The sequence below is a fragment of the Bufo bufo genome, chromosome 2, assembly GCF_905171765.1.
Source record: "Bufo bufo chromosome 2, aBufBuf1.1, whole genome shotgun sequence".
Taxonomy (NCBI): Eukaryota; Metazoa; Chordata; class Amphibia; order Anura; family Bufonidae; genus Bufo; species Bufo bufo.
This window is the reverse complement of record NC_053390.1, coordinates 645,471,553-645,483,623: the sequence shown is the minus strand read 5'-3', so window position 1 is coordinate 645,483,623 and position 12,071 is coordinate 645,471,553. Positions and strand designations below refer to the sequence as shown.

The following is a 12,071-nucleotide window of genomic DNA, read 5'->3' as shown; positions in this document are numbered from 1 at the left end:
CAGTCATGGTGAATTTGAAAGACTGATGATGCTTTTGTTTTGGCTTGAGGTAAGACGCAGACTGTATCCATAAAAAACACATGCCTGCTGAGCCAAACAGACCATGTATGAGGATGGGACAGTCGGGAGGAATGGGACATCAGCCATGAGTGCTAGGTGGACAGCTATTGAAGGTGTATGGGCACCTCTACTGTTTGCTACTTAGTAAATTCTCATTTCTAGTTATAAAACTAACTTTTAACCATTAGGAAAACCATTGAGCAGAAGCTTCCTCTCTGTCTCCCACAACCAGGAACATGATATTAACCCATCAGAAAGCTGCAGGAACGTTATCCTCTAGGTTATTCCATGTGTGAATAGGGCATTAATGTTCTTTCTTTGGTGTCAACACAAATGAGATGGAAGTTCCAGTCCCTGTTCAGTGTGAGATAAAAGATTTCTTGTACTTTCTTGTTAGAAGAAAATATGCATTTGAAGGCTTTACTTGGCAGATGTCAGCTGAAAGACCTGCTTATGGATTATACTGCTGTGTCAAACTCTGTTGGGTAATTTTAGACAAATGTGTCATGTGTGACATGGAAAGATGGCAGGCTGTACATTAGTGATTTCCCCAGTGCTCCGAGCAGGTAGTAATGTGCTGGGAAGTGCTCTATCAGTGCTGTGTACTGCGTTAGCATTGGGAGAATCTGTTTGGAGAGAAATGACTTTAGTCAGAGAAGAATCCATTTGCAATGTGTGCCTCCTAACATCTTCCAGACAATGCATTGTATTAAAGAGGCATTTTTGATTAATGTTTTATATACACTTTTCAGTATGACAGCCTAAAGTTATTCTAAATGCGTGCCTCATGCTCGCTTCCATAAAGTCAAATGGCATCTCATAAAGTCTCGTCGGAGTCTGTCAACCGTAGTAACTTAGATTCCCTACCTTTTAAAGCACTAAGATTAGTCTGCTTCATTTATGGTGCTCCACTGGTAGCCAGATGAAAAGGCCCATAGCTTTGGATTTGCTGAAATGTGTTATTTGGTGTGGTTTTTATTCATATATATTTGAGCTCTTGACAACTGTGCTCTACTTTTGTCATCCAAAAAGTGTTGTGAGATCCTATAACATCATGAATCAATCATGTGCTAATGTTGGAGAAGTCAAAGTCTTTTTTATCATACTCTACCCTCCAAATAGCACAGTTGCATGGTCACTATGTCTTGAATAAGCACACATCACCAAAAACTATAGCTGGCCTTACAAATAAGATACTAGACTGTGGAGAAAAAGACATGGGGGGAGATTTATCAAACCGGTGTAAAGTAGAACTGGCTTAGTTGCCCATAGCAACCAATCAGATTCCCCCTTTCATTTTTCACAGTTCCTTTGGAAAATGAAAGGTGGAATCTGATTGGCTGCTCTGGGCAACTAAGCCAGTTCTACTTTACACCAGTTTGATAAATCTCCCCCATGGATCGCACATATACATGCCATTGTTTGATCTATTGCTTCTCTGCATCATTTTAAAAAAAAGTCTTCATTGAGGCACTTGGTATACATTTTTATCAAAATGCATAGGCCCACTGACCACCTCAAGGTGGCCTCTGTTGAGTGGGTCCTTACTCTAATTTGCCACAGTGCCAGGTCGATGTGCGATGCATATCTCTTTCTCCACAATCTAGCATTTTTTTAGTATGTCCCCTCGTTTTTTAGGACACCAGCACTCCTCCCATTCGACCGAGTTTTTTTTAATTAGCAGGAGACTGCCTAAGGCCTCATGCACACGACCGTATTTTTTTGCGGTCCGCAAAACGGGGTTCCGTTTTCCCGTGATCCGTGACAGTTTTTTCGTCCGTGGGTCTTCCTTGATTTTTGGAGAATCCACGGTTATGAAAAAAAAGTCGTTTTGGTGTCCGCCTGGCCGTGCGGAGCCAAACGGATCCGTCCTGAATTACAATGCAAGTCAATGGGGACGGATCCGTTTGACGTTGACACAATATGGTGCCATTTCAAACGGATCCGTCCCCATTGACTTTCAATGTAAAGTCTGGAGTCCCTTTTATACCATCAGATCGGAGTTTTCTCCAATCCGATGGTATATTTTAACTTGAAGCGTCCCCATCACCATGGGAACGCCTCTATGTTAGAATATACTGTCGGATATGAGTGAGATCGTGAAACCTCATTTCCGACAGTATATTCTAACACAGAGGCGTTCCCATGGTGATGGGGACGCTTCTAGTTAGAAAATACTACAAACTGTGTACAAGACTGCCCCCTGCTGCCTAGCAGCATCCGATCTCTTACAGGGGGCCGTGATCAGCACAATTAACCCCTTAGGTGCCGCACCTGAAGGGGTTAATTGTACTATCATATCCCCCTGTAAGAGATCAGGGCTGCCAGGCAGCAGGGGGCAGACCCCCCCCTCCCCAGTTTGAATATCATTGGTGGCCAGTGCGGCCCCCCCCCCCCTCCTCCCTCTATTGTAATAATTCGTTGGTGGCACAGTGTGCCCCCCCCCCCTTCCTCCCTCTATTGTAATAAATCGTTGGTGGCACAGTGTGCGCCCCCCCTTCCTCCCTCTATTGTAATAATTTGTTGGTGGCACAGTGTGCGCCCCCCATTGGCCCCCCCTCCCTCTATAGCATTAACAACATTGGTGGCCAGTGTGCGGCCTCCCATCTTCCCCCCCCCCCCCCCCCCGATCATTGGTGGCAGCGGGTTACTAGCAATAGTACAATAGTAAAAGATTCATACTTTACCTGGGAGCTTGGGAGCTGCGAGGTTCGTGTCCGGCCGGGAGCTCCTCCTACTAGTAAGTGACAGTTCATTTAGCAATGCGCCCACAGACCTGTCACTTACCAGTAGGTGGAGCTCCCGGCCGGACACGAACATCGCAGCAGCAGCCTGGAGCAGGTAAGTATGAATCTACTACTATTGTACTATTGCTAAGTAACCATGGCAACCAGGACTGTAGTAGCGTCCCGGTTGCCATGGTTACCGATCGGAGTCCCAGCGATTAAACTGGGACTCCGATCGGAACTCCGCTGCCACCAATGATGGGGGGGGGGGGGGGGGAGAGATGGGAGGCGGCCGCACACTGGCCACCAATGTTGTTAATGCTATAGAGGGGGGGGGGGGCGATGGGGGGCGCACACTGTGCCACCAACGAATTATTACAATAGCGGGAGGGAGGGGGGGGGGGCGCACACTGTGCCACCAACGAATTATTACAATAGAGGGAGGGGGGGGGGCCGCACTGGCCACCAATGATATTCAAACTGGGGAGGGGGGGGGGAGGGTCTGCCCCCTGCTGCCTGGCAGCCCTGATCTCTTACAGGGGGCCGTGATCAGCACAATTAACCCCTTCAGGTGCCGCACCTGAAGGGGTTAATTGTGCTGATCACGGCCCCCTGTAAGAGATCGGGTGCTGCCAGGCAGCAGGGGGCAGTCTTGTACACAGTTTGTAGTGTATTCTAACTAGAAGCGTCCCCATCACCATGGGAACGCTTCTGTGTTAGAATATACTGTCGGTTCTGAGTTTTCACGAAGTGAAAACTCAGCTTTGAAAAAGCTTTTATGCAGACGGATCTTCGGATCCGTCTGTATAAAAACTAACCTACGGCCACGGATCACGGACGCGGATGCCAATCTTGTGTGCATCCGTGTTCTTTCACGGACCCATTGACTTGAATGGGTCCGTGAACCGTTGGCCGTGAAAAAAAATAGGACAGGTCATATTTTTTTCACGGCCAGGAAACACGGCTCACGGATGCGGCTGCCAAACGGTGCATTTTCCGTTTTTTCCACGGACCCATTGAAAGTCAATGGGTCCGCGAAAAAAACTGAAAACGGCACAACGGCCACGGATGCACACAACGGTCGTGTGCATGAGGCCTAAGGCTTAATAAACTCAAACTATGTCTCAGTCTGGTTTCTGAGACTGCATGGAAAGGTGAACTTTTGAGATCTTTTCACATTGTGTGGTGCTGCATGGTGGCTGCTGTTGTCCTGGTGCTGTGCCAGTGGGTTGGTGTGGCCCAGTGCTGTGGGGGCTTAGCTTGAGAGGGGTGGGGTGTTGGATCTCGCTACTTGCAGATGCAGTGTTGTGCCAGTAGGGGGTCGCCATGTGGCGCTGCATCGAATTGGAGTAGGCACCCACTCAATAGAGGCTACCTTGACATAAGAGGGCCTGGATTTTGATCAAAACTTATACAGATGTTTACAAATTATGCTAAGAAGCAGTAGATCAATGCATGGCATGTGGATGTGTGATCCATGTCTCTTTCTTCACAGTCTAGCATGCACGTAAAATTATGATCAGCCAGAATATGTCTGATCAATCATCCATTAAGTCTTTCAATGAACACACTAGACAAAGGCTTGGTTCACATAGATCAGTTGTGACAATTAGTTTTATGCCTGAACCAGATACCACTTATGACATATTTATGCACCAGTCCAATGTTCATAGCTGGACAGAAAAACCCTGCATGCTGCATTCTTTTAGCATCAGATTTACGATGGGGGAAAAAATCTGCCTCATCTGGACTAACCCTTACTTTTCAGACACCTTGAACATTTTATGTTTTTGTTGTATAAATAAAATATAGAATACTCAAGATATTATATGATGTAATAGAAGATCAAGTGATATTCCTCCCTATATACTATTTTGTAGACTTCTCTGGAACACTTGCTTGATCTCTCATCTATTGACCAGATGGGCTTTATGCTGTGCGTGTTAAGTAGTAAGTGTTCATTTTCACATAATTAATAGCATTGTTTTTGTCTTCAGGTATTCCAATGCTGAAGATTGTGTTTGCGGGATACGAGCATCTCTCGTTAATATCTGTTCCCTTGTTGATTTATCACCCAGCTCAGATTCTACTTGGGAGTGTATTAGTGCCAACAATAAAATCATGGATGCTTTCCAGGCAAAAGGTAATGCGTACAGCTTATTTTCAGTCACAGTATCAAAACTGTTCACTCTTTCAGATCATTTACAGAAGTAGTTACAAACTGTTGTTAAGCAGTGCTGTAGGCTGTTATATACTTGTACACATTTGCACACATTTTACATTTTTATTTTTTGCTTCCTAAATACCCAGTAAAATAACCTTTTAAATAATCTTCATTAAAAAAATTCCTAAAATTTTTCTGCTGTAAACTATGTGCAACCCTTTTATGTAGCTGGCTGTGCTGCTGCTTATAACATGATCCAACTTCCCCTTCTCTCACAGTCACACAGAGTTTAAGATGGTTAGTGCCTGATTGGTGAGGTACAACTGGTGGGACTCAAACCAATCACTAGAACAGGGCAAGCATTGAGCATGCACACTGCCACTCTATTTAAACTCCAGGGCAGCCCAGGGCCCTGGAAGATTGTTTGCCAGGCCGCCGCAATACAGAGAAGCAGAGACGCCAGGCACATGCGCACCCGACGTGCACATCATACACAGCGGGTGGCCGTACAGCGGGAAGGAATGAGAGCGTTCCTTCCTTCCAACTGTGATGCTGGCCAGCCACTGCCACAAATGAGGAGAGAGTGGGCGGAGGAGAGGGACTGTGGCCACTGTCACCAATGATAATTAACCAGAGGACCTTTCATGGGTCCGGACTTTATTAACTAAGTAGCAGGACATGTAGAGCGGCACCCAGCGAGCTCCCTGCACTTACTATTATTCCTGGGCACCGCTCCATTCGCCCGATGTGGCCCCCATTACCGTCTCCCGTGCTGTATGCTAATTACTACTATGGGAACACCAGGGAGGAGACATCAGCTTCTCTCCCTGGGTGTTCCTTTTCCCCTTCTCCCTGGCTGTGATGCTCTGCGCTGCGATTGGACAGCGCTACAGCCTTGTATTTATCCCCACAGTAATTAGCCCAGGCTGGGTTTACCTCAGGCTAGTGGTAAGTGTTGTACCGGAGTGGGGAGGGAAAATGGCATGTTCCACTACCACACACACATGCCATTCCATAAAAATCCAGACCGGTAAAACACTTTAAAGAAAAATGCCTTAGCAATCTACACTTTGCTGAAACCACCCAGCTTTCCTGGATTTTTTTTTTACCTCACCCATCTGAGCATTCTGGATGAAATATACAGTCGTGGCCAAAAGTTTTGAGAATTACATAAATATTGGAAATTGGAAAAGTTGCTGCTTAAGTTTTTATAATAGCAATTTGCATATACTCCAGAATGTTATGAAGAGTGATAAGATGAATTGCATAGTCCTTCTTTGCCATGAAAATTAACTTAATCCCAAAAAAAACTTTCCACTGCATTTCATTGCTGTCATTAAAGGACCTGCTGAGATCATTTCAGTAATCGTCTTGTTAACTCAGGTGAGAATGTTGACGAGCACAAGGCTGGAGATCATTATGTCAGGCTGATTGAGTTAAAATGGCAGACTTGACGTGTTAAAAGGAAGGTGATGCTTGAAATCATTGTTCTTCCATTGTTAACCATGGTGACCTGCAAAGAAACACGTGCAGCCATCATTGCGTTGCATAAAAATGGCTTCACAGGCAAGGATATTGTGGCTACTAAGATTGCACCTCAATCAACAATTGATAGGATCATCAAGAACTTAAAGGAAAGAGGTTCAATTCTTGTTAAGAAGGCTTCAGGGCATCCAAGAAAGTCCAGCAAGCGCCAGGATCGTCTCCTAAAGAGGATTCAGCTGCGGGATCGGAGTGCCACCAGTGCAGAGCTTGCTCAGGAATGGCAGCAGGCAGGTGTGAGCGCATCTGCACGCACAGTGAGGCGAAGACTTTTGGAAGATGGCCTGGTGTCAAGAAGGGCAGCAAAGAAGCCACTTCTCTCCAAAAAAGCCATCAGGGACAGATTGATCTTCTGCAGAAAGTATGGTGAATGGACTGCTGAGGACTGGGGCAAAGTCATATTCTCCGATGAAGCCTCTTTCCGATTGTTTGGGGCATCTGGAAAAAGGCTTGTCCGGAGAAGAAAATGTGAGCGTTACCATCAGTCCTGTGTCATGCCAACAGTAAAGCATCCTGAGACCATTCATGTGTGGGGTTGCTTCTCATCCAAGGGAGTGGTCTCACTCACAATTTTCCCCAAAAACACAGCCATGAATAAAGAATGGTACCAAAACACCCTCCAACAGCAACTTCTTCCAACAATCCAACAACAGTTTGGTGAAGAACAATGCATTTTCCAGCACGATGGAGCACCGTGCCATAAGGCAAAAGTGATAACTAAGTGGCTCGGGGACCAAAATGTTGACATTTTCGGTCCATGGCCTGGAAACTCCCCAGATCTTAATCCCATTGAGAACTTGTGGTCAATCCTCAAGAGGCGGGTGGACAAACAAAAACCCACTAATTCTGACAAACTCCAAGAAGTGATTATGAAAGAATGGGTTGCTATCAGTCAGGAATTGGCCCAGAAGTTGATTGAGAGCATGCCCAGTCGAATTGCAGAGGTCCTGAAAAAGAAGGGCCAACACTGCAAATACTGACTCTTTGCATAAATGTCATGTAATTGTCGATAAAAGCCTTTGAAACGTATGAAGTGTGTGTAATTATATTTCACTACATCACAGAAACAACTGAAACAAAGATCTAAAAGCAGTTTAGCAGCAAACTTTGTGAAAACTAATATTTGTGTCATTCTCAAAACTTTTGGCCACGACTGTACACTCCCTTCAGTAATTTACCTGCCACCATGCTAGAGTTGCTATGATTTGTAGCAATGATCTCCTCTTCATGCCACAGTAATTTAGTTTTTAGAGACGATGAATACATCACTATTTCAATATATTTTAAATACACTATAAACTGAAGTTCTAAATGAGCCATAGGAACAAGGTTCTTTTCTGTCTTTCTTTATAAAACAATGATGTGCACTTGAACTAAGATGATGCCTGACTTAATAAAGGAACTCTTTCAGAAGTCTTTTGATGCTTTCAAAGTCAGTGGAAAAAGTAAAGTGTCGGTTTAAATACTTCCTCTCCTCTTATACAAAAGAGAATGTTTTGAAATCTATTTTACGTTCCCCAGTAATTAAGTCAGTCACAAACAATTCTTCACTGTCATATTGTAATATTGTTTTGCCCCCTGTGGCTTCTTGAAAACAACTATGACACCTATGCCGACTGTTAATGTGGGGCTGACGTTAAATATTTACAGCCTTGGATTCTGCGTTTCTACTTTTGGAGTGTGACTGAAATCTCAAAGTGGAGAAAGTCTTTGTGCAAATAAATCTTAAGAAGTGAATGTTTACTAATGCCAGATTTTATCAAGAAAGTGCCATTTGACTTTGCAAAGGCCATGTTATATTGTCATTGTAGAAGAGCTACTTTTACTTCTAAACTTACTTCAGTACATCTACCAGTGATTTACAGAGACAGTCTCTGTACCCATCTTCTTATTCCGTCTTCTTTACAGAGGGCCAAAAGCTTATATCAAATGATTCAAAGCTGCCAAATTTTTTTTATATAAATTTACCACGTATAAATAGTGACTGCACCATTTTTGTAGTCAAATGTTTTATAATTGTGCTGCATTTTGTGATGCACTTAAATGAAGTCATATATCCTAACAGAAAATGGTATTGTGTAGAACCTCTAAACTAAATATGCATATGCCGTAATTAGCATACCTGTTTTAAAATTTGGGAGAAGCCATAGTGATATCATAATATGTTATTTGTAGTTTTTCATAGTAGTGCTACTAAAATTACTGTGTTATCTTGATGATCAGATGATACACCCCCAACAAGTTAAAAGGGTTATCCGTTTTTTAACAAAGAAAATAAACAGCTCTAAAATAATTTTTAAAAAAAACACACACTGCTCATCTCTTCAATATCCTGCCAATCTGCCTTAGATCCTCGGGTGGTCCCTCTGACCTATGTTTTCAAGCGATCAGCATATGACCACTGAAGCCTATCAGTGGCCACAGTGGTCACATACCATCCTACTGGCATCACTGCTCAGGGATAGTTTCTGACTGCTGAGGCCACTGGTTTGCCACACTGTTCATGTATTGGCTGCTTATCAGCAAAGCACCAGTGGGGGACCGCCTGACTGTCTATGCTGGATCGGCAGAGCATTGAAGGGGTGAGTATAGTTGGGGGAGGGTTATTTTAAAGCATTTCCTGTGTTTTATATTATTTAGTTTTCATTTCAAAGAGGTTTTCTTAGAAAGCGTGTTTTCAAATTGGGGATTTCTGAGTGAATAGTGGGATGACCTCAGTTAACCTGTGAGAACCTGAGTCTGTGCCAGAAACAGTAGGATAAACATGTTTAACCACATAATGACTGTATTATGTGTTGGATTGTCTGTGAATATTGATTTCCCTGTACAAGTATCTAGCTGTTCGGTCTTTATCTGATATTTTTTGTCCTTACCTTCCAGGCTCTGAAGCTAACAAGACAGCCTAAGGTCCCCTTGTAACATCAGAAGAGAGGAGTGTAAATATGTGCAATATTGTACATACAAACATCATACAAAAAGACTTGTGTTTGGGAATGTTTGCTTTAATGCATATATTATTTTTTTAAATATAGACCCGACTATCCAAGTGCCTTATGGATGCATTTGTCGATTATATACTGTAAGAAGAAGCCATGTTGATGTCCTGTCTCATCTTTGTATTTTTTTTTTATTTGAGAAATAAAGATCTTAAGAAACCTATGTTGTATGAAAGCCTGATTATAACGCAGTTGTAATACAATAATGTTCTAACATAATTTTACCGTACTTTTCAAAAGTATTCATGGGGACACTTTTAGTTAATAGTTGCGTTACTCATAAAATAATCTGTCCTCTGTTACTGTTCCTGTAGTTTTTATTATGTTTTAGTACGTTTAAAAACCAGAAACCTTTTTTATCTTTGTGTCGACATATTCTGACACCCTTTCTATCTACAGAGCTGTCTGATGACTTGTTTTTTGTGAGGCAAATAGTTTTTATTGGTACCTTTTTGGGGTACATATGATCTTGATAATTTTTTATGCAATTTTTTGGGGAACAAGGTGACAAAAAAAACAGCAAATTGGCTATTTGTTTTCTATTGCAACATTCACTACACAGGAAAATTGTTTTCTATATTTATTGAGTTTGGACATTTGGTGATGCCAGTTATGTTTATTTCTTATTGTTTATATGTAAAATTGGGAAAGGGAGAGGTTTGAATGTTTAATATTTTAGGTTCTTTTACAATTTTTTTTTTATTTTACTGGCAAAAAAACCACTGTGTGAATGGGTCCTTACAGTTAGTGTTACATCATGGAGCGTGTAAGAGTTAATTGGGCATTACCATTCTGATAAGAGAAATCCAGCACTGCGTCTCAATAAAACAATTTTTTTATTGGTCATTTCTTAAAAAGATCCATAACGTGCGAATTCACATGCTACGCGTTTCAGATGAATGCATATTGTTCTTCCATAATGAAGGATGACACATTCATCTTGAAATGAGTAGCATGTGAATTCTCACTTTATGGATCTTTTTAAGAAGCGACCAATAAAGAATTGTTTTATCGAGAAGCAGTGCCCGGATTTCCCTCATCAGTATTGGACCGTTTTCAGAGCAGCTTCTTGGTGCACCGTCACATTATCCTGGGATTTGGCCCTTGCAAAGTGGTTTAGTGATCAGATATATGACCCTACATACTGACACTGTTCAGTCAGTCTTGAGAGTGTCAGACTATCTAAGTAAGCATGCCATTGATAAGGGGGATGGTAGCACCTAGTTGTTAATTTATTAATACATTACAGGCGGTGTAACAGAGCAACCGCAGAATGCAAATTTGAAAGAAAAGATTCTCCAGAATTCTTTTATGAGGAATATAAGTATGTTCTAAAGCAGCAAAACATATATAGGTGTACTTTAGAGAAGTTGTGCCACCATTACATTTATTTTAATATAATTCAGCATGAGAAACTAGTTAGTTTTGTAATTTAATTTCTGCTACAAAAAATGCTCCAGTTGTGAGAAATTTTCTTCACTTTATCATAATGGCGCCTACTGGTGTTTTTTTAACTCTGTATTTATTGAAGTTACAAATAGAATTTACAGTACAAAAAATAAAATACTAAAATTTTGAACAAATCCCCCCACCCTAAACCTAAAGAGTTGTTGGGGAACAAAAAATATATTTTTTTCAAACTATCACTGTACTAACTTGACGTTTACAATTATTAAGGGTAGGAATTTTTTCTGACAATACAAAGATGACTGAGGAACAACAGCTGAACAACAAAATTATAATTTACTATATGTTTCAACATATTGAAATTGAAATCGCACAATACAAAGGTTAGGGGATCGAACTGTAGTTCTTCATCTAATATCACATTGATATGCTTCTTAATCCGAGATCAGTATCTAAATAATTTTGGACACCACCACAACACGTGTCAGATCTGCATCTCTTTCTCCACATTTTGGACAGTTTGAATGCCTTCGTACCTTTATCTCAAACAAAAAACTTGGAGAATATTATAAAGTATGGTTTATCATAAACTGAGGAAAAGTATGTGAGGTTTCATCAACATTTTTAGAATGTTTTGATAAATGGCTAACCATAGTAAATAATTTGACCCACAGACTTCTAAGTAAGCTTTACACAAGGAATATTATACTCTTCTAGAATTTTATATGTGATGGAAATAACATCCCTTATCTATTTTTTTTATTATTATTATTATTTTTTTTAAGATTGAGTCATATATGCTAGACTCTTTAGAGAAATAGGCATCCTAATTTTTTTACAGATAGAAGTTGCAGATAGCTTTGCCAATCCTGGCTAGTAACTCCAAGAATTGAAAAGATCATTGCTAACGAGCATTCATAGTAACACTCATTAGTGATGATCTGGCCGTCTAAATGTACCACCGATTACCTGTTAAACTAGCTAAATGCAATCTGCTGCCGGGAAACAAGTCTGTATGGGGAAGAGCAATGGCATTAGCAATCGCTCCTCCTCATACTCTGGAGGAGATCTGTGCATGTAAATGCAGCCGTCTCCTCTGCAAGCATCAAGCAGATTGTCGGGAAGGAACGCTTACTTCCCAACAATCTGCTTGTACATCGTCCTATGTAAAGGGAC

The 12,071-nt window shown here is 41.7% G+C and overlaps 1 protein-coding gene across 1 annotated transcript in view; it reads left to right on the top strand.

Annotated features, from left to right (window-relative positions):
* The window catches only part of SLC10A7 (solute carrier family 10 member 7), a 251,656-nt gene extending 242,007 nt beyond the window's left edge, over nt 1-9,649 (top strand). Inside the window, exons 11-12 of the mRNA XM_040418521.1 lie at nt 4,784-4,929; nt 9,373-9,649. Of these exons, the coding sequence (XP_040274455.1) occupies nt 4,784-4,929; nt 9,373-9,411 (185 nt within the window). The 3' untranslated portion in view covers nt 9,412-9,649. The remainder of the gene's footprint in view (nt 1-4,783; nt 4,930-9,372) is intronic.
* Nucleotides 9,650-12,071: the final 2,422 nt, after the last annotated feature.